We start from the raw sequence: 22,895 nt of genomic DNA on the forward strand, positions 1-22,895 counted from the left end.
AGAATAAAATTTCCTTTAAATTGCCTTTACTTCAGGCTTGAACATACTAAAGGATACAGGATTGTCCAGATCAGCCACTTTACTCAAGAATTTTAGTTAAATACTACAACCAACCACCACCCAAAACAGATCCACTTTCCTCCAGTCCTACTATTCCCAACTGCCTTGATGCTTCTCTGTTTTTCAACCATTGCAGTAGCAGGTCTGTTAAGGATAACACCTAAGGCTAATTCAGTTCAGTGCTCCCCTTTTGTCTGAATGACTCCTTTTCATAATCCAATGTTATGATTAACTTCATTATACTACAAACAAAACCAAAAGAAGGCAGGTAATGTTCTATTACTTCAGTAATTCCCTACTTATCAGAATTAATTGCTTTATTCTTATATTCCATTGGGCACAATATTGTGATTTCAGTAAATATCTCAAAGAATTTTAGAAAAGCATACTTGCAAATTACACAAATAATAATTTGCTATAAAATAAACCTATTTGTTGGAGATTCTTGGTTTGTCACTACATTTTTGAGTGATTATTCATGTGAAAACATAATTAGCTGGTAGAAACCCTTCATCCTTTCTTCATTTGCTGGCAGAAACCATGCCCTTGTTCTGGGTCCCACACTCAGCAGTCCTTTCTTACCAGAGCAGATGCAGCTTCTCATTGATTTAATTTGTTTGTCTTTCACAAATCTCCTGGACCAACTTCATAATTTAATCATCACTAGATTATGATTTGTGATGTTGTTGGCACAATGCCTACTGTTCTCAAAAAAATTATGAACGCTGAAGAACCCTTGCCTCTCAGAAAGAAACAAGGGTTTTCTTCCTGCTGTTTGAGTTAATGTACTTAGCAGATGGAACTGTTAAATACTCCTATTTTAATAAGAATAGACTGGATTACTGAAGTTCTGAGGAGATTTTGTCTGATTATCACACTTGTTTCCTTCTTAAAATGTTTCTAGAGTAATTTGTTTATATATACATGCTATTCTTAAGATAATAACTGAGTCCAAAATAACAAGGCATGAAGACATTGTATAATAACAATTATACATTTCACTGTGCTAAAAAAGGCTTGACTAAAAAGAATAACCAAAAGAACAGGCCAACAGCTGTGTTTGTATAAAAACAGGATACCTTGAAGATGAAGCTTCAGTGGCACTGGCTCCAGGGAGACTCTCTAAGTCAATAAGGAAGACTTACACAAAGTGCCTAAACAGGCAGGGATCAGAAACACTAATGCATAATTTATTTGAGCAATTAACTAATTAACTAGCAATAGTATTTGAATAGTGAATTCATCTAGAGCACTACTCTGAATCCACCCACACTGTTAAAAGAAACTGGTTAAATCACCCTGGTTGACAAACACATTTGAAGAAACCACAGTCTGCTGGAGGATATGCCACAAGACGAAAGCAAGCCTAATGAGTTGAGTAAGTTATTCATTATAAACTATTTGCTCAGCTATAATCAGCCATGAAGTGAGTGAACATATGCTGGAATGTGAGGGTGGAGACCTTACAGCATCCAAACGCCTGAGCCCTGCACAGATAGATGAACCAGCTGGAAGTGCGGCACCATCACCTAGATAATCACAGACTCCAAGCACTCAGTGGGGACCAGCTTTGAATGGATGCCCAGAAGCCAAAAGAAACAAATTTCTTTCCCATTCAACAGATTTGCGGATTTCTTTTGTTCCTATGAAAATCGAACTATGATAATAGAAAGAGACAAAATCATAAATAAAATAAACTACAATTCAAAATACATGCCTAAGCTGAGGCTTCATTCCCTGCTTCAGGCCTTGATGACACCAAAAAAGCTTAGGATGGAGCAAAGGGGCCCTAAAAGCCCCAGATTTACTGGTGAGTGGAGTGGAAGCTGTGTTGAAAGTTATCATTATGCTGCTCAGATGTTCCAGTGTAGAAGACAGCCAGGAAGGTTCTGATGAGGCAGCGATTTCAGAATATCTTGGGCAAACCTTGAAGAGCTGCTATTACAGAGAATCCCATGGCTATATACACTGCATTATGGGCTTCGCCAGTAAGGCCTCAGATACAGCTCAATGCTGATTTGCTACATCCTAACCTCAGCACTGAAAAGCGCAGCACAAAACCTCACACATAATTCCTTCCAACTGCCACTGCATTTGCACTTAAACTGATGAAAAAAGCCTGTCTTTTACACTTTTCCACTCCATTCACTGCTCCCCCCTTTATTGCTTTAATACCTTTTATTAAGGGAGTAATGGCATTAAGTCAGTATTCACTATAGCAGCATTAAGTGAGATCGGATCTTCTCATTTGAGTATGACCTTAGAACATGAGTTGTCAGAAAACTGTGAAATGGATTGTCTGCTGAAAGACGTTACAATTATATCACTGTTAATAAATTTGTGCCAGAGAATGTGTCTGTGTGCCATACCCACACTGTCTGTGGTGGCATCATTAGAACAGCCCTAAAGCAGTTGGCCCATGCCAATTATTAGTCTCCAAAAAAGAGCACGCAGCAACCCTGTTTTGGCAAAAAAATGAGTTTGACAGTATGGAGAAGGACTGTTCAGTGACAGTTCAGAAACGAAGAACAACATACTTGTAGTTGTAGTTGCAGATGCAGATGTAGTTTAAGAGGATTAATTGGTCTTTTCTTTCAAATATTGGGTAGATATTGTATACTGGAGAGATGCCAAGTATCTCAGGTAAGTGTAGAATAAAGCTTGCCAGTGACATGCTTGGAAGACTGGGAAAGCTGCGTGTTGCTTGTTTGCCTGAATAGTCACATCAAAAAGCACAGAGCTGGCTTGGTACATTCAATCTATCTGATTTACATGCTTAATCTGCCTTCCTCCTACTGCTTCCTTCTTGGTAGCCTTACCCAACTATAAAGTTTGGTCAGGTTCTGCCTAATTCTTACATGGTATCCTGGTTTCAGCCAGGGTAGAGTTAATTTTCTTCACAGAAGCTAGTGTGAGGCTATGTTTTGGATTTGGGATGAGAAAATATTGATAAGGTGCTGATGTTTTGAGCTGTTGCTAAGTAGTCAAGGACAGTCCAGCTCCTCCTGCTAGCAAGAAGGCTGGGGGTGCACGGGAAGCTGGGAGGGACACAGCCAGGACAGCTGACCCAGGCTGGCCAAAGAGATATTCCATACCATATAATGTCATGCTCAGTATATAAAGCTGGGACGAAGAAGAAGGAAGGGGTGGAGGGACATTCGGAGTTATGGCATCTGTCTTCCCAAGAAACCATCATGCGTGATGGAGCCCTGCTTCCCTGAAGATGGCTGAACAACTGCCTGCCCATGGGGAGTGGTGAATGGATTCCTTGTTTTCCTTTGCTTGTGTGTGCGGCTTTTGCTTTACCTATTAAACTCTCTTTATCTCAAACCATGAGTTTTCTCAGTTTTACTCTTCTGATTCTCTTCCCCATCCCACCGTGGGGGAGTGAGCGAGCAGCTGCATGGGGCTTAGTCGCTGGCTGGGGCTAAACTATGACACATGGCTACAAAGAAAGGAGCACCCATACGTTCATTACCACCATCACCACTGTTTGGCATTGCAATTCTTCTGCTAGGTGAGGAACAGCATTCTGTTTGGGCTGAAAGTGATGAACACCACCACAGAAAGAGGGCAGCTGCATGTCTTTAGAGTGACAGAGCTGTTAGAATGATCAGCAGAGTCTTCTGCCTCTGCTGCTTCCCAGGGTTGAAAGTTTCCCACCACCTCCAAGCCTGAAAAGGGGAGACTACCATATTATCATCCCTGTCTGTGTTGATAAAGGAATATTCTGGGCATAAAACATCTGGAGTGTCTGCAAGTATGACACAATTTACAGAAGTCCTTCCCTGGAAAGGTGCAGAGATGTAAACCAAGGGTTATGCTTAATAACAAAAACTAAATCTTCCCTGTTGAAAGATTAGAAAAATCCCTGTATTTTCACAATGCTGAGAGTACAGGTCTGTTACTGTTACAGTGGTAACGTCTATGCCAGGGCAGCTGAAGAAAGATGGTCATTACACTGACAGGACTGCTAATGAGAAGGAAAAGCAGCCCTGTCTGTATGCTGGCCCTACTAGAGAAAGTTTCATTTTTAGGTATGATGTTGACTAGGTTTCCATTCAGCTGTCTGTATCCTGTGCTTTGTGCAATGAGTGGCTACGCAAGTGAAATAAATATTGTCAGGGCATGAGCTTGAGCACTGTGTTGTTACTGTCTAGATTTTTATATCATTAGCACAGACTCTGGTCTGATTGCAATGGGTACAAGTTAGTACTCTCCCAGATAGTGTCCAGGAATGGTCTGGGCCAAGAACGTTTCCCAACAGGCACTTTGGATATGGCCATCCTGTTTCAGTTAGCAGGAGGGTTTCATCTGATTATGGTGAGTTGTTCTGTACCGTGTAGCCTCAAGGCCAGACCACGGTTCCTGGCTCACTTCATTTTCTTGCACAAACATAATCACTGATACCAACAAAAGAGACTTGGGATGACTGTTTTGTGAAATACTAATTCTGATTTTCTTCTCAGTAGGGAAGATACAGCTTTTTTTATGTCAGATAAGTTCAAAACCCAGGTCAATGGTAAAATCTTTATTAGAAGCAATGCTTTAGCCCAACATAAGTCAGACTTTACACACTGCTCTTTACCTAAAAATATATGAAGAGGCAGCAGTGATGGCAAACTGAACCATCATCTGGTACAGCAGGACTGGTGTGCCATTTGCCTCTGCACAAGGAGCAATTAAATAAATTAGGGTTGCTTCCACAGGCTTGCTAAAACGTATGGCTGAGGGAGGGAATATGAAAGAGGTCTGTAAAATAAGAATGGACTAAAAAAGAATTGCTTCCTGTCTCTTCAGTATGAGAACTATGACACATCCAAAGAAACTGTCCAGTGGAACGTTCAAGACTTGAATGGGATGCAGTGAAAAGAACTACTTCACAAAACATGCAGTAAGGCTGTGGGGCCCCTTGCCACAGGTTGCTGTGGGTGCCAAGAGTTCACACGAGTTCTACAACTGGTTGGTCAAATTCATGGAAGGAAAGTCTGTCAAGGGCTACTAAATTTTAAGATGCCACCTGTGACTCAGAGACACCTTACTCCTCCAGTGGTTAGAGCAGGGTGAATATTCTGGGAAATATCACAAGAACTGTACAATTTCTTTGGTACCTGCTGTTGGCCACTGCTGGAGACATGCTACGGTGCTAGACAGGTCTTCCATCTGTATCAGTATGGATGTATTATGTTCTTCCCTGCCTACTCTGCTACTCTACCATTAAACCTGTCTGTGATCAGTTTTCTCCCATACTTATTATGCAGCTGGGGTCCTAGGGTACAAAGGGGTCTTCCTCTGCTTGTCCTAGGTAAGACCAAGAAGGAAGAGGTGGTTTCTCTCTCTTTGCTGGAGGAAGGAGAAACCACTCCTCCACCCACAGGAAAGCTACGGGATTTGAACAGCACTGACTATTAGGCAGCCTTTGTCTGCTCCCTATTTGCTTCTCTGTTCCTGAGCTTATACTGGCATTTGGATGAAGAGAGAAAGATATCAATCCCTGTACCAAATGGCTGCTCTTTCCCAGAAGGCTAATAGGTAGATCTCAGCCTGAATTGAACTCCCAACCAGGAGAGGATTTAACCTTTGCCCATTAGGAGAAAAAATTGACTGTGATTCAACCTCATTTTTTAGGAACTGTATTCTCCAACTTGTAACTCAGTCTCTAAGACCACTGGTTTGTGGGCTCAGTACAAGTGAGTCCAGGATGAAGCTCAGTGGTCTGTGGTAGAAAAGCCACACAACCAGGTGGTCTCTTCTGGCCTCCAGGTCTGTGACTTGCTCCAAGAACATTAATACATGGTCTGATTTAAAGAAGAAGGTCTGAAACTCAAAGCTCTGAAAATACTACACAGTGCATTAAAAATGAAATGGCAGAGTAACTCCCATACCTCAGCCTCCCGTTTCCTAGCAGGGATATGCCTCTCTCATGAACAACGTTAGGCACAAGGGCTTGAGTAAATCATACAAGCACAGCTATAGTTCTATGTGAGTCCTCACAAACTGGTGTCAGTCCTGAACTTCTTGCAAGTGTGATCACTTTTTGAGCTCATTTGTCTTCACACAACACTTGAACTCTAGCCATGGAAGAACTAATGGCTTGGAGGATCTCACCTTAGACTGTGGCAATACATGTTTATACCTGCAGCCAGACATTACAGCTGTCTCTCATTTCCCAGTCCATGGGAACTGAACTTCTGAGAGTGATGAGTCAGCGTAATTTAGTTTTATCATAGAATAGTTTGGGTTGGAAGGGACCTTCAAAGGTCATCTAATCCAACCCCCAAGTTTTATTACTTTTTTCTTTTTATGAAATGGTTGATTTTATAAAATACACATTAAAAAGCTTAAATGAAATTTTGGAGATTTTTTTCTAATCTTTCATAATCCTCTCTGCATCACAGTTACAACCAGTAGTTTGAGAAGCACTGAATTAAAGGCTAGTTTCCTAGACCATCTATAGTCAGCAAATACTCTGCCTCTCAGCTGACATCTAAAATAAAACTTCCTTCCTATGACTTCCAAGTTCAGTCCCTTGTTTCCTCCTTGTACAAGGGCTGCCCTTCGGCATTTCCGTCAGGAGGTGAAGAAGAAAAGCTCTTTGACACAAGAAGGATTACTTACTTCATTGCCCAAGGTGTTAGTCCTGGACTTGCATTTCCCCATATTATTTCCTTTATTTTATTCCTTTTTCCCATAGGGAGGCATTCTATTTTTGTGCTAATACTGTGCTGTGATTGCGCTATTTTTACAGCTCTGTTTTGGTGCTTCAAGTCTTTGTGAATTAAAGAAAAGGTGGTTGAGAGACAGTAAAGTTCTCTTCTGTTATTTTTTTGACAGATTCTCATGAGTACTCTGGACTGCTCATCCAGATATTCAACTGAGGGATGGAGGGAAAAGATAGTTACAGTAAATGCAGGGTTGGGGGTTTTTTTTGCTAAAATAAGTAATCCATGTAATAAAGCCAAACCATCTTAACGTACAGTGAGCTGATATCACAATGTGAAATTCTGAAAGTAGCATGCCTAGTGGAGCCAACAATCACAAGCAGAGTAACTCCAAGAAATCTCACAACTGAATTGACTGTAGCAGTTCCTCAGTACACATTTAGACAGTTCGAGCCCATCACCCAAACTTTTCAGAAATCAGCTTAAAAGATACTCTACATAAAGTATGCTAATACACGAGTTGGACTTCTCTTCTTTCTTCCCCATGGGACTCAAAGAAGACCTGAAGGAATTTCTCCCCTCTCTCTATCTTTCCAATCTTAGAAATGTCAGGAATGCAATATTCTGTTTTCTTTGGTTTCACTGGGGGGCCTTGTGGGTTCTTTAGGAAATGTTTAAATGCTGAAACTTTAATAAAGAAAGAGTTCCGTTGTCCAAAAGAACCTCATTAGTCATGGACAATGAAAGACTATTAATAGCGACATCAACAATATGTAAACAAAAAGACAGAAGAGTGTTTAAAAGGCCTTTTTTCCCTCAAATGCTAAAGATCCTCTCACATAAGTCTTGTGATAGTCTCACTTTATTACTCTGCAGTCAGCTTTATCTGTTTGTAAAACTAATTCCTGTTGTAAACACCCCTTCCCAGAAACTCTCTTCCGCTTTTGGAAAAAGAGACCTCTTCCAGGTTTTTACAATCCATCACAAAAAGTTAAAAGAAATCCCGCTTTTGTCATTTTGAAAATCACAATTTTCACTTTCGAAACAATACAGCTTTTGAGAACACTAGCCTTGAAATAACCGAGGCTAACAAAAGTGATTTCATAGTAAGTTAGGGAAGTAAAGACTATTAGTGTTTTACTGTGGATGAACCTTTCATGATAACAAAATACAATCTTTTACTGCACACCCTTGCTCAGGCTTCTGAATTGTGATGAAAAGAAACAAACAGATTTGCTTCTAGAGGAGAGAGAGAGTAAATACAAGCACATTTAAAACAGCTCCTACATTCAGACTACTTAATGCTAGAAACATGTCTCTTTTTTTAAAAATAAATTCCTCCCCAGAGAAACTCAACTAATGCTACAAACTTGATAAATTTGAGTGCATGTCAGGTAAACTAATAAGGAAGAACCAAAGCTAACCTAAAAAGGAAGAGTCCATACCGTTAAATGAAAAAATAAAAGGGAGGGAAAGGCCCAAATGAAATATCTGCCTTTAAGCAATGTCTTTGCATTCTCTCTACTTTTTTGTAATGCAATCAAAGCTGTTAAGAATCTATATATAGCTCAGTGTCTCTCCAGACAGCAAAAAACAACTTAGCAACACAACCAAGTCAATCTCTTCTTCTACAACACAACATGTTTTTAATTAAGAAAGAATTCCAGGATGAAGGAGACCTTAGAAGTTCAATGAGCCGAGCATTCAATTTTTGGAAATAGGGGGAAAGGGTTAATCTTTTTATTGTAAACTTCGCATGTTTTATGTTAATGCAACTATTTAAGACCTTTCTTGCCTTTCTGATCATGTCTTTTGACAGGAAAGGGAGTATTTGTTTTGCCTGATTTTAGCTCTCAGGAAAGCAAGCTAGAACTATGCAAAAATGTCTATTCTTTCTTCTGACCTCTGCCTTCCAAAAGGAGCAGTTTAGGCATGATGCATATTCCAGAGAATGGAAGTACGACATTCCCTTTCTAATGGAAAAATCTTACCTGGGTAATCATTCTTGTCTACATCTGAGTCTCCTCTTAGAGTGAAGCCAAATCCCGAAGGCATGGACTGTGAGGCCCAGGCTCCATTGAGAACCTGGGAAGGGTTAGCATTTAACCCATTACTGTATCCATTGTAAATGAGCACTTTCCCTCTTCTGTCTTCTCCTGCAAATGGTGCTCCAATAGCAATGTCTGCAATGCAATAAAAGAATAAAAAGAATGGGCACAATTAAAATAACGCAAAAATTAAGTCCCTGCAGGAATACAGACATAAATGGTGTTCTGTACTCCTGTATGGATTCTAGTTCTAAGGCAAATATAGATAAATGTTTGTAGTGTCTCTTCTGTGTCAAGCTTTCATGACAAAAGCTAGTAAAATCATCCTCTGAGGGGGTTATTGCATTATACTAAATAGCCAGTCCACAATGGATTCCTCTACCGTATATCCAGGGCATTTAATAAGCTTTAATAAACCAAGATCTAATGAATTTTTGCTTCTACTTCCGTATTTTTAAACAGACACTAATTTTCCTTGATTTCCTCTATCACTAAATTAATAAGGAACAGTTGTTAGATAAAATTAATTTCATTTTTCCAGATAAAATATTCAACATAGACAAAAAATCCCACTCCCTCAAACATCCAGTGCTTTAGTATGTAAAAGAGAACAACAGAATATAATGTTTTCATCTATACCAAGCCAAAAACTTATGGAGAAATGAGAATAGTGTTGAATCAAGAATTTAACAGGAGGCCTTGGACATTACGCAATTAACCACTGCAGTCCTTAAAAAATGAGGTGCCATATCCAAGAAGCAGAACTCACAATGCTCTTCTCAGTTCCTACACATGGGACGTGGAGATAATCATGTCACTAGGTTGAGATTCAACAGCCACACTAGTTGAGCTAGGTTCATCCAGGCTATCTCAGATAATTAAGCAAGTTAGTTTACTTTGGACTGTTTTCTTGAATTCAGGCTCCCAGTTAACTTACATGAACATTTTGTTGTGTGCGCGTGCTACAGCCATTTGAAAAAGGTCCCATTATGCACCTTTTTCTTTCAGTGCCTAAGTACCAATGGAAGCCTGATTCCAAAATAGGATGTCTGTACTTGTCCAGTTCTTTCATTATAGGCAAAATACTCCATTTACTGAACGTCATTCAATTCTCAAACTCATCCAAGCATTTGAGGAGAGAGAGAGAACTCTGCTTTTAAACAAATGCAACATCTTGACTAAGGATTTAAATGTAATTATAGTCATAAAACAAAAGATAATATTTTTATTCAAATGAACATGCTAATATTTTGTAAAAAATAGCACTGTATTCACTATGACTGTTCTCCTACAGGTAAGCTTTTCATTGTTTGGCCCTCAATATCAGTTTCATTAGGATTAGTGTAAATTCTCATGACTTTCAAAGGCAGTTACATGTTAAAAAGCCTTTTTCAGGCTCTGCACAGACACTTCATATTCACTGCTTAGCCATTTTCAAAATCAATGTTATACAGAGATATATATATAACTACATTAGATATAAATTACCATTATACCCATCTTGATTGAGATCTCCAAGGTGTGTGATCGCACTGCCAAATCTACCGAACACTTCAGTGCCTGTCAGAATTTGCGCATCTCGGAAGAGGAAAGCACTTTCTTGCAGATATAGATAAACTTGCCCAACTTCTTTAGGCTTGCTTTCAAATTCTCGTTCCATAAAGAGAGGGGCACCAACTAAGATATCATCTAAACTGGAACAGTCAAAGAAAAGCCAATGTCACTGAGAGATTGACTGTAATCAACACAGTTCATGCATTTGTTAAACAGGAAGCTGGTGATTATCATAGAATCATAGACTAGCTAGCTGAGGTAAAAAGGCACTTCTGGAGTTGCTGTCCAAACACTTGATCAAAGCATGGGCAACTAGGGAAGGCTGCCCAGGGCTGTGCCCACTCCAGTTTTGAATATCCCTGTGGATGGAGATACTCAAACCTCTTCAGACAACTGCTTCCAGTGTTTCATCACCCTCACAGCAACAATATTTCTTCCTAGGTTTAATAGAATTTCTCGCACTTCAATTTATGCCCACAGTAGACACTGAAAAGCTATACTTTGCAGTTAATGATTCAGCAATCAGGAATTTAATGAAGAGGGGATCCGTGTTACTAGAACAAATTCTGTAGATCTATCCTGCTAACAGTGCTAGTGAGGGACAAATTTTAGTATAAAATGTAGCCTTAAAAAATTATACATCAGTAAGTGAACAACAGAACAAAATCTGCCACTTTCCAGCAGACTTTCGAAGTAATACACATGAAACACAGGTAGAGCATCAATCAATAGAGAGTGCCTCATCACTAATTCAAATGGAAGCTGGGAAACAAAGCCAAAGCTTTATTTCTGAAGACACTTCTGCCGAATATTAGGTACATGAGTAGTTGCAGTGCTCATGTAATTTACTGTATTAAGTATTAAAGAGAAAGGACATCATAAAATCTCAAAAATATGGGGCTTAGAGGGAAAAGTCCTTCTGTCCCTTTTGCTACTCCAAGAAGAATCAGTAAAGGAAGACAGACTAATGAAGGTGTATATTGCCTGTTGTTGTTCTAAATGGGGACGTTTCGAAACATGTTAACAACATTTATTTAGCAGGGGAAAAAAAGACCCTTTACTGGACAGTGAAGAATAAAATCAGGCAAGATTGATAGACACATAACAAGCAGAATATTAGTATCAGATTAATTTCTGAAGATTGCTCAAGCCCGTATAAACGAATAGGATAATTCCAATTATATTCAGTGGACATTGGTCACCCATACTAAGGAACTCTGTTACTGCAAATAGCTAGTACTACTTGATTCCAGAATTTTTAATTTGGAAAACATATTCTCTTGCTTTAATGTGAAACTTTGTTTAAACTTTGTAAAACTTGTAGAAAACTTTCTACTCTCAATTCATCATATTCCTAATACTGATGTTTTCAGAAAGGCTTTATCCATTAGTAACCAACTAGTAAAATTGCACTACATTGTCTTTCCCAAACCTGAGAGAAAAAAACCCCATATGATTTAGGAGTAGCTCAGCTACTACTTTACCATAGAAATATACTATGGTTCCAAGATATATACCATAGAATTTAGTACAGAATATCTCATCTAGAATCCTTTTAATCACATTGGAGAACTTACACATTCTATAAATTGTGACAAAGTACTTCTAGAAATGTTATTTTTCTATGAAGTTTTATAGCATATTTCCATAAAGGAAACTGTAATTCAAAATGTCAGGTCACTTTGATACAGTTGTTCTCTTCTTTATATGTCAGATTTTACCCCGTGGCATGAATAACTATAAAAGGAAGGAAGCACATGCTGACTTGACATCAAAGGTATGATCTTCCTTTCACACTAAACATCAAAAATCCTCCTCTACTAATGGAAGATGTTCATGGTTGGGACAGAATGTCAGCTGAAACAGTTGCTATGAAACAATAACAGCAACAAAAACAGATCATGAATGCTCTTTTTTTTACAAGTTATTTTACGTATGTCATGTACTAAAAGCATTACACAGTAGCACTATCATCAATTATTATTTTATTACATCACAGTCCAGATATTCCCAGTAAGATTGGGACCCCATGGTGTTATGTGCTGTATAAACCATGGAGCAAAAGATGAGCATTGCTCCAATGAATATTTTACAAACGAAGAATTGTAAGACTAAGGGAAGATTCTTTTAGAGGTGGTAAGGAACCAAAAGATTCAGAACGAGGAAGATCCTAGTACATCGACGTAAAATAAGTAGATACCAAGATACATTTAAAACTCTCGTCCATAGAGCAATATCCAGATTGCCTAAAATGGTGAAGAGACAGGCAGACTATCTATCACCCCCAGTGGCCTAAAATTGTCTAAGCAGAAGCCTCGCCCAGAATACAAGATTAACCAGGTGAGACAGAAAGCAAGCAGACAGGAGATGGAGTCTGTTGTGCAGGGATCACAGCACCTCAGCTGGAAGTGAACAGAAATTTTCTAGGAAAATTTCTACTTTGTTAGAATAAATGACAGTGATTGTCTAAAATGCATGAATAGACCAGGGAGCAGGGACCAGAACCCAGTAGCTAAGATGGCTTGTCTTAAGCTGTAAGCTGGTTATGGGCAGCAGAGCTACCTGGAACACCCGCAGCGCTTAGTTTGCCTTCCCTCCAGGTCCTGGCATGTCCCACCCACACCAAAGCCTCACCCTCTTGATTTTCCCCCTTCTCTGTCAGTGCCGAGCTCTGGAGGTCAAGGCAAGCTGCTTCAGCAAGTCCTCTGCAAGAAGGAATTCTCCCTTAGGCAATTCTAGGTTGTTTTTGTTTTTGTATTTCACTGTCACAGCAGTGTACTATAGCCAGAGAAGAAGGATTCCTCAGCTACCCCGCACTCTCTGATCCTCATTTACTTATTCCTGGTTTCTCTCCAAGTGGGTAATAAGCAAGCAATTGCTACTTACCATGCTTTATAGTCAGTTTTACCTTCCAGCTCCTACCGTTTAAGTATTTGGATGTCAAGCAGTCAAAGCGGGGGTCACTTCTCAGGTTATAAGTAACTATGTGATTAGAATTACGCATTTATGTTGGTGAAAGAGGATATTTCAATTGGTTTTTAAATTGTAGAAATTTATAGTTACAAAACTGGAGTTCTGAGCCAAATTCAGGTTGTTGTGATCCCTTTTAAAAGGCCATAAGAGCAAAGCAAAAGCAAAAGTCCCTGGACAGTAATATCAAACCATAAAGTACAGTTCAGTTTGCAGTGTTTTTTTGAACTGGTTCATTAGATTTATATCATCACTGCACTAAGATGTTGTAGTTAACATAAATCACGTATTTATTTTTGTTCCAGCACATAAAGGTAACCAGCCAGTATTGCTTCCCTTCTGATTAAAAAAAAATCTTTGAAAAGCATAAGCTGACCACCTCCCAAGACTGTATGCAGTTTCTTTGTATCCTGCTGAGTAATAAAAAGCAGGAGTATGGGAAATGTCAAGAGGTCAAAGTATAACTATGGGAAGCTTTGATATAGGCCAAATAAAAGACCAGTAAACAGTTTCTTCCACTATTTTTATTGGACTGTTTCAGTCTAAATTGAAAGTGTTCTCTTTTTTCCTCTTTACTAGGAATGTAGTCTGTAAGTTGATGGCAAAGCCTGATTTGTTAAGTTTCATTGTGGATTTCTCATTACTAGCAGTGGGCAGCTAAACAGTAGTTCAAACAATATCCTCAATTTCCCTGTTCTGCCTACAATCCTGATGTGGTGCAGATAAAACTGCAAGAGTCACCCTGCAACACATGCAGAACTGCTGGAGCAGAAGGTCTACAGAGCTTTTTTCCTAAGATAAGCCTAATCTTTGAGCCATGTTTTCAGTCTTATTACAGCAAAGCATCATTCCCATTAATCTTTTCAGCATATAACTTAACTAGGTTCTTCATACTGATAAGGCCATCACTACCTCCTTTATGCTTAGCTGCACAAAAAGCACAAGGGAATTTGAAGTGGTCATTTCCGTTTTGCCTTTTTTTTTTCTCTCTCTGTTTTACTCTCCCTTTCAGATAAATATTGCTATCGACTATATGTGCAAACCAGCAAAGACAGACTACATATCTAATCAGACATGTTTATCAAGTAGAGCTTTTTGTGTTTTATTTCCTGTGGGATGTTTGGATCTCAGAGAGAGTCATTAGATTTTTTTTAAGATATAGACTGGGAGACCACACAGGCCTCAACAGCAGTTTGATTATATTATTGACATAACTGTGGTCTTAAAGGTACACAGAAAATATGAGACCTGCCAAGTAACCCTATGGTTCACAGGAAATAACCTGCACAGGAAATAGTTTGGTTCGGTGAGAAGTTAAACAGCAAGTTCCCTCCAAGTCTGAGTGTCTATTGTAACTTAGATTAATGCTTCTCCACCTTTTCACATCAGTAATGCATTATGGTAGGACTAAATTATTCCCGACTTTGTGTATCATAAAAATAGGAATTTTCAAAAGCTATGGTATTGTGACAAAATTAGACATCAGAAACCTGCAAAGATTGGAGTAGTATGAAGCAGAAACTGTTGAAGCTTTTTTTGCTTGCTTGTTTGTTTTTGTTTTGGAACTGCAATAACATTTTATGACCTAGTTTATCTTTTCTTGTATTCCTCACTCTTTAAAGGGGCACTAGTCAGGGACAGGAATCAATAATTAAGTCCAGAAAAATTATTTAATGCACTATGTTTAAGCACCTAATAAGAAATAAACACAAGAAAAGAAAATGAAGTAGACACATCTGAGACATTTTGCAATATGCAAGAGTATGCCACAGCTCTAAATATCATCTGGGCTCACCTTTGTGCAGACTTCCAAGGGTGTGAGCTTCAGGGATCTTTATGTCCTTGCTAGAAAGTTAGTATCAGTATTCACTTACTAAAGTCCTGATCTTCTAAAATATTTAATCAGACTTTACATGAGTTCAAAGTTAGCAAGCGTTTTGTTCAACAGGGCCTGAAATCCCTGAGTGTTTTAAGCATGATCCTGGGAGCTGAGCAGCATTCTCCCTCAGAGAAGCACAATGCCTGTCATAACAACTACGGGCCATGGACATGTTTTGGTCCTCCGGATAATGAAAATGGATGGCCAACTAGCAGGTGCTGGAATGAGGAGCTGATGATATGGGAAAGCTTTTAAAATTGAGAAGTGAAGCTATGGATGGTTCACATGTGAGAAGACTTACCTGCTTTTGAGAATGGGAGCACGAACTTTCGACTTTCACCTATCTCTTCCCAGCAGTAGCTAGCGCTGTTTATTCACTGTTCTTTCACCTGGATCTGTTTCCTAAGACTTTTGACTTTCCTGCTCTGCCACACTGCTTTGAATAAGTATTCAGGAAGATATAGTCACCCAGACTAGGCCTGCAAATACTTGTGCCACTGTGATTGCACAAAGATAAGCCTGTGTAAACAATTAAAATTAGAAAAGCAGAGAAGGCAAAAGAAGCATTTTGAGGTATGAAGCACCTGAAAACCTATGTTTATTAATAAATATCAGGCATTGCTTCTATGAATGTTCAGTGGAGCTGAATATATTTGGTAACCTACCCATCATTGTTAACATCAGATACTGCAACAGTGTACCCAAAATAAGACGCCATCTGGAAATAAAAAACAACAGGTAGGCTTTCATATCAGATATCAATTCATTTTTTTTTCACTGATAATCCTCTTTGTTTCTATGGTCATTAATTCTAAAAATTTTTTATATATTCTTGAAACTATGTTAATGAACTATATCCTCTAGAGATACAGTATTTCATCACGTAGTTGCTTGACATTACCTGTTCACCAGTGAAGTTCTGGATAAAGGTCAAGTCTGAAGAATTAATGATTGAGACCTGGTAACAGAAAAATATGGAAAGTTTCAAGCACACATGGAGATGCTACAGCATAACATCACTGCAAACCAATCTGACACACTGAAGGATGGTCCAAGTAGCCAAGCAAAAAAAATTCTTTTCTGTCTCACCACAGTTTTCCTGTATGATCTTGAGCAAATCACTAAGATTTTATGAGTGTCAGGTCCCCCATGAATAAAATTAGGAAAAGACTATTTCCCTTCTTTACGGGACACCAAACAGCAGCAAATCACAGATTGTCAGCTAACCAGTGACTACATTATTAGGCATGAAAACATGAACTTAAAACATACAGAAATACATACATATGTACATAAATATATATACATACAAAAACACACCTTTCTTCTGAAAAATGGTATGAATAAGATCCAGAGACACAAGGAATTTTGGGTCCACAAAACTAGAGAATGTATTTGTGGCTGGGACCTCTGTTTCCCAATCAGGTTAGTTCTGGCTAACTGAGGTAAAAGCTGTATTCACAGAGATATATCATTTTCTCCCTTCACTTCTGACTGCATATCATGACTTCACATCTGGTATTCAGTGTATAAACTTAGAGCACTGAAAATAAGCACTGGGTATGAATAATCTGAACTTGGACTTCTCTCCTGTGGACACAGCATTGCACATGAAATATGCTAACCTATGAGTAAGCTTAGGTCTGATAACACTCAGGGAGTATAGGGATACTAGTCATACTCAAACCATGCTTGTAATTGGCTGTTGGAAACAGACTACAGAAGGGATTAAGCACTTAATATTCAAAGCCCAAACCAGTAAGGCATTTCAGTCCAGCCAAGTAAACCTGAGGGTGAAAGTCAGTGGCAGTTATCTCTTATTACAACGTTTAGGATCAAAGACACAGAAAATACAATGTCACCTTTAACCTTCCAAATAGTCTAACTGCCTTCTCAGTATAAAAAAGGATAAAATATGGGTCCAGTACATACATAGCCAAAGTTCTGCGCTCCCCTTGGGACTCCAGCAACCAACTCTGAAAGGATAAATGATCAACAGTGAACTGGTTATGCTGAGTGGTGCATGCTACATGTATCCCATGCCACTTAAATCTTCCTTGATACATAACCCTTAGGATTGTTTTGTTATCTGTATCAGAAACACCTGCAAAGCACTTCAAGACATTAATTCATGAGATTTTATCATTCATTCAGTGCATCTAGTTGCATGAAATATTACATCTTAACTGTTGAATACACTCATCCAGAGATCTCTTTCTGCCTAGTATTACTTAGCGTGGCACAGTATATTAAAGCTCTTAGTACAATGTAGATTGATGGAACCAGAATTAGTTGTGGCATCACACACTAGAGTACAGAAGCTAAACACAACTGGCCTTACAAACACTCCTTTTCTTTCTGGATGCACAACAGTTCGTCTCATCTGTTATTTGGCTTGATGCCAGGAAAGTGTTCAACAAGTTCTGCACAGGCTATCTAAAAGCATTACAAGGAAATTTCTGTGAGTGGCATTGGAAGGATCCATTGAACAAGAACATGAAACGTTGGACCTAGCTGCCTTCTAGGATTTAATTCTGCTCAACGGCAAAATCTTAAACAGCTAGTGGAAAAAATGGGGAGAAAAAAGAAGGGTGAAGTCACAGCCTGCAGTCCTACTGTATAAACCTTCCCCCATTAGGATATCCATATCAGAAGACAGCAGCAGGAGCTTCAGGTACCAGGGCACCTCAGACGCCTGCCTGAACTGACCTAGCATTCCTCTGTTCCTCTGCAGGTTTATATACTCCCCTGCAGTTGAATGTGTTAAGTCAAGCGGAGATGGCAGTAGCAATGAAGGACTGAACAGGACACAGGACGATTCCCCCGTCAGCAAAGAATGCAATTCTTTGTGCCAATCATTCATGTGACTTAATTGATTCAAGAATCATCCATTATAAAACCTGGAGTATGTATTAAAAAGACAAAATTTTTTTTTTGAACCCATAGTGGCACATGACAGGAAACTCTAACTTTATAAGGATTAAGTTGCAACAGTTCTGGGGAGCTGGGTTCATTTGCAGAAATGTACTATGTCTCTATTGGCTTTGTGAGTCTGGACCATGGAGCTGTTCACCCCTAAGCAATACTTTCTGACAAACTGTCAGCCTTACACAAGAAACATAGCTCTTTAGGTATGAAACACCAGGCATGACAGATATTTTCAGCAAAACTCTATGTTTGGAAATCCTGTACAATTTCAGAACACCTGAAAATATCTAATCGTGGACAAATTTCTATTTATAACTGATTATTTTTAACATACTCTACCAAACAGACAGCTGTGATGGGAGCTTTTCTTCTGCACTGGGTTCAACTTGGAGAGACACAGGAAAACTAGTGTTCCATTTTGAACACACCCACTGAACAAACTTTGCAACTTAAAAATCAGACAACATTCAGCTTGATTTTACTTCTCCTGCCACAGCACTTGGTGCTATGAGTTCAGCACATCAATTAAGTGAAATTTAAGTCTTGTTGGTATTTAGTTAAAGCCTCAGTGGTGTTCCAGGAACTGTTGCTGATAAACCTATCCCCTGCAGGATGGATTGCTCTGACTGTCCTTAGAGAATTACAGAACTATGTTGCTGGAGCTGCCACCTTCCAGGGCAGTTTCCCCTGGTCATGTGAAACTAATAAATATCCTGTGTCACCTTTTGCCAGAGGGAACAACTTGAACCTCAGTGTTTGCTCTGAATCCTAAGTTATGTAATGACATTCTGCAGATTTAAAAAAATATTTATCCTGTAATTTTGGTCAAAACTTGTTCCTCAGTGCACACTGCTCTACTTTATCAAATCATGAATGTAGAATCCTACAATGTGCTATTTTACAGATCATGAAATATTTCAGGTGTTTATTAAGTCTGTGAGATGCCTGGTTCTTTGTGGATGACAGTTGCTGTCTAAAAGAAAATTATCCTAAATATGTCCCCTATCAAACTTACTTGATCCAAGAACCTTTACAAAGTCTCAGGCATGAGTCTATATTCGGACATTTATATTAATGTGTATTCAGCTTTTCCTAATTCAAGGGACTAACTGAATACCTCATCTTCCTGTAGAACATTTTCTCTCCCTCTAAGCCCAGGTTTTAATAAAATGAATTCAATTCTTCTGTCTCCTGCTGTTAAATATAAGGCTCAAGGTAGAGGCAAGAGCACAGGGAACTTGTTCTTACTGCATTATGCCTGTGCGGGAAAATATAATGTATGAAAAGGATCAGCTAACGAACTGCCCAGGGTACCCCATCCTTAAGGCACATGAACTGGAACTAAGGACACTTTTACAGAGCCAAGAGCTGCTTTCACCAACAAGAGCTAGCAAGCTGGTGTAGACACATGTCTTTATCCAGAACCAGCTGAATGTTGTCTCCTAGCCTGGGCTGTGACGTCTGTGTGGCAGGCAGAAGTGTGCTTTCAGCATACACAGAGATTTCCAAGCCATGTTGCATCTGTCCAGCCAGACATTGAGGGCCGGCAGCCTCTGTGCAGGTGAGTAACGAGCATGGACTGAAGGACTGTACAGAACTGCACTGTTGGCTCCACTTGTTACTGCTGGTCACTAAACTGGCTAAATTAAGTAAGCCTGGATGGCTCCACTGATCCTGCTGTCGCAGCTCTAACTGCTGAACAGATGCATGAGCACAATACCGTAACAACAGATGCAGACTTCTGGGTTACTTAAATTCTGCACTGTTGTGGTATACCTTCTAAGGAAGTATTTCACTCTGAGAATATTGGGTACAGATAGGTTAAGTCTCACCAGTGTTTCAAATGTATAAAAGGTATGCTCCTGTGCAGAGACCCAAAATGAAGAATTTAATAGGTGCACAGCCATATGGTTTCCATGCAAGTATATAGCTTCTTACCTTGTTCAGAATCTCCAGTAAATTCCCCAGCAGCCACTGAGTATCCTGATTGAAGATAAAATACAAGCAAAACACTTGATAAACCATTATTTTCAAAAAATACACAAGGACAATCAGATTTTTCTGTTCATCTGATCATCAGAATGTAAATTTTGTAACATCGCTATACTAAAATTGTGTGGAAAAAAGGAGAATTGTTTATCGCATTATTAGGACTAATTTAACTGTAGGTCTGAATGTGTAATAAATCTAACCTTTTTCTCAAAAAATGAGCTTCTAAATCATTAATACTGAATAATTTATCTGAAAAAAAAACAGGTACTATGGTGTTTTGCCCTAACAGCTATTGACACAATTTAGGTCTTCATTGTAATGTGTGAGTATCCTGTTTTAGCTTTACATCGAAGACAGATTTCCAAAGATGCAGTTAAATACCTCCTGGAGCTTTAGTAAACATCTGAGATAATTGCTATTGACAGAGTAAAGACTTTTGGATTGTATGAGGGACTGTAGTTTCAAATCTATGAGCAGATGTGAAAGGATATATTTTTGCCTTCAAATTCCACTGCATCTTTTATGAAATTATGTGAAGAAAAAGATGTCTTACATGCAGAGACACATAAATATCATGCAAATTCTTAGAGGTCAGTACTAATAAAAGGTACATAAAGAGCCTTTTTTCTATTTATTACATAATATCTTCAAACTGACTTTTGTTATTGCTTACTTGAATTGTATCTTTTAAGTACCAGTGAGAATAAATTGGGTATTTGTGCAGTACTGTACAAAATGTTGCAGAATATAATTTTCTTTTATCTATTAAAAATTGAAGTAGCCTTTAATTACTTCAAACACAACCCATAATTTTGGAATGAAGATATAAATGTGAAAATTTTTTATTTCTGCTTAATTATTTGAGACCAAATAATAAGAACCCTAATGAGCCATTTAAGATCTCAACCTTCAAACCCTCTTGCTGTGCATAATTTTAGAAATGTTCATAATCCCATTGAAGTAACTAGCAAACTACTGATTTGCTGTTGTGCTTAAGGCAAAACACGTTTAAATTCTCTCACAATTGGAACATTGCTAATTTTGGTCTTGTTTTCACATTTATATAAGCCTCATGCTTTTAGAACATATTGCTAACTGACATAGAGCTTTGCTTACCCATGTAATTGTCATCATATGAGGGTGGTGCCACTCCTGTTTGCTTCTCTCGTGCCAGTTTCCTCAGAATATCCTTGAAGGAATAATTTGCAATGATATCCGCAATACTTGCAGTGATTACCTGACCTGGATTCAAACAACTTCATAAATGAAAGGGACAAAAAGGAGAGCCACTTTCCACAAAATAGTACTAGCAGAACATCAGAACAGAGCTGTGAGGGATAATATACCACAGGTGCAAAGAGTAGACATCTTCTCTCACTCTTTCTCCGTTATTACCCTGAAAGTCTCAGAAGTACACATAAATCAACACAACAAGGCACTGAGACTCTATTGAATCATCACAAAAATATCTCCAGACCCATTTCAAGGTGCTGATTCAAACTGAAGTCAAGCGTTTTCAGACTCATCTGCCTTTTGGTGCTGTACAATACAAATGTAGTAGACCAATGGAAGCAATGGTGAAATCAAAGATATGAACTCCCTACCATCACAATCAACTAGATCTTCCTCCTTTAATGGCAATGCAAAAACACACATCAATAAGGCTGACAACGGGCAAATTGGTAGGCAGAGTCTGGGAATCAGCTATACGATACATTTCAAAACATGTTAAAGCAAAAATACCCTTTTAACCCTTTACCAAAACCACTTCAGGTTTTGTCTACAGGAGAAACTACATCTTGGAAACTACAGTGATGCCACAAATGAACTAAAAATATATGCAGATAGCAATAAAAGCTTGTGTTCAGAAACAATCAGTGACAAAAACTTTGAAAATATTACATTTGTTGTAAAAATATTAGCTATTCTTTAGCTAATTTTAAAATTTTAAAATTGCAGTATTTCTAGGGAAGAAGTCAACTTATAAATTAAATGACAAATGTGCTAAAATGCCAATATAAAAAGTTATTTCTGTTTGTTTCACTTCCTATACAATCTACATCCTGAATTTTCCCTGACTTAGTTTTATGCTCAGTTGCTTATTAAGCAGTTTTTCTGACTTGTATTTGTTGAAAATAAGACCAGAGAATGGTTATCTTAAACTGAGAAAACACCGGAACTCTAGAACAACATTTTCCACAATACTTTCTGCTTCACTTCTTAAATCAAGTTAACCAAGCAGATGAACATACCTTGCCAATAAAAACTACCAGGCCCGCCCACTATCAGGTCTCCATTCTACAAAAAGGAGAATTTAATAAAATTATATAACAAAAGAACACAACAAAATTAAGCACACATGGGGAAAACAATTTAAATGAGCAAAAGAATATCAGAATCACGATAAAGGAGAATAGCCCTGTTCAAGGAAAGGATGTAGGTTCATGGATGTGCAGGAAAAAACACAGTTAAATAAAATTAAGATCACCCTATGCATCTTCACTCGAATGAAAGCTGTAATTTTTTTAGCACTAACATAGCATTCTAAAAATTGATGATTATTTTTAACAACAGAAAGTCAGCATAAAAGAGGGTCTCCACATGCAATGAAACAACAGTAATGCTTTATAGAGAAATATATTTTTGTCTACCCTATGATGAGGTCTTTACTCCTCAGCTATTAATTATATGAATAGCAATGTAGCCTAGAACACTGAAAACAATGGCAATGATCAAAGTTATGTGGGGTCCTGGTGCTGTAATAATGGCACAGGTAGTAACAATAGTTGCAAAGTTTATTCT

The 22,895-nt window shown here is 38.4% G+C and overlaps 1 protein-coding gene across 1 annotated transcript in view; it reads right to left on the reverse strand.

Annotated features, from left to right (window-relative positions):
- The window catches only part of ITGA8 (integrin, alpha 8), a gene marked incomplete at both ends in the record, with an annotated part of 77,997 nt that overhangs the window by 49,408 nt on the left and 5,694 nt on the right, over window positions 1–22,895 (reverse strand). The window contains 8 exons of the mRNA XM_010282872.1: window positions 8,714–8,905; window positions 10,259–10,464; window positions 15,839–15,891; window positions 16,075–16,131; window positions 17,106–17,149; window positions 20,040–20,084; window positions 21,210–21,335; window positions 22,346–22,391. Coding sequence (XP_010281174.1) covers window positions 8,714–8,905; window positions 10,259–10,464; window positions 15,839–15,891; window positions 16,075–16,131; window positions 17,106–17,149; window positions 20,040–20,084; window positions 21,210–21,335; window positions 22,346–22,391 — 769 coding nt within the window. The remainder of the gene's footprint in view (window positions 1–8,713; window positions 8,906–10,258; window positions 10,465–15,838; window positions 15,892–16,074; window positions 16,132–17,105; window positions 17,150–20,039; window positions 20,085–21,209; window positions 21,336–22,345; window positions 22,392–22,895) is intronic.

The sequence above is a fragment of the Phaethon lepturus genome, unplaced genomic scaffold (assembly GCF_000687285.1).
Source record: "Phaethon lepturus isolate BGI_N335 unplaced genomic scaffold, ASM68728v1 scaffold8670, whole genome shotgun sequence".
Lineage (NCBI taxonomy): Eukaryota > Metazoa > Chordata > Aves > Phaethontiformes > Phaethontidae > Phaethon > Phaethon lepturus.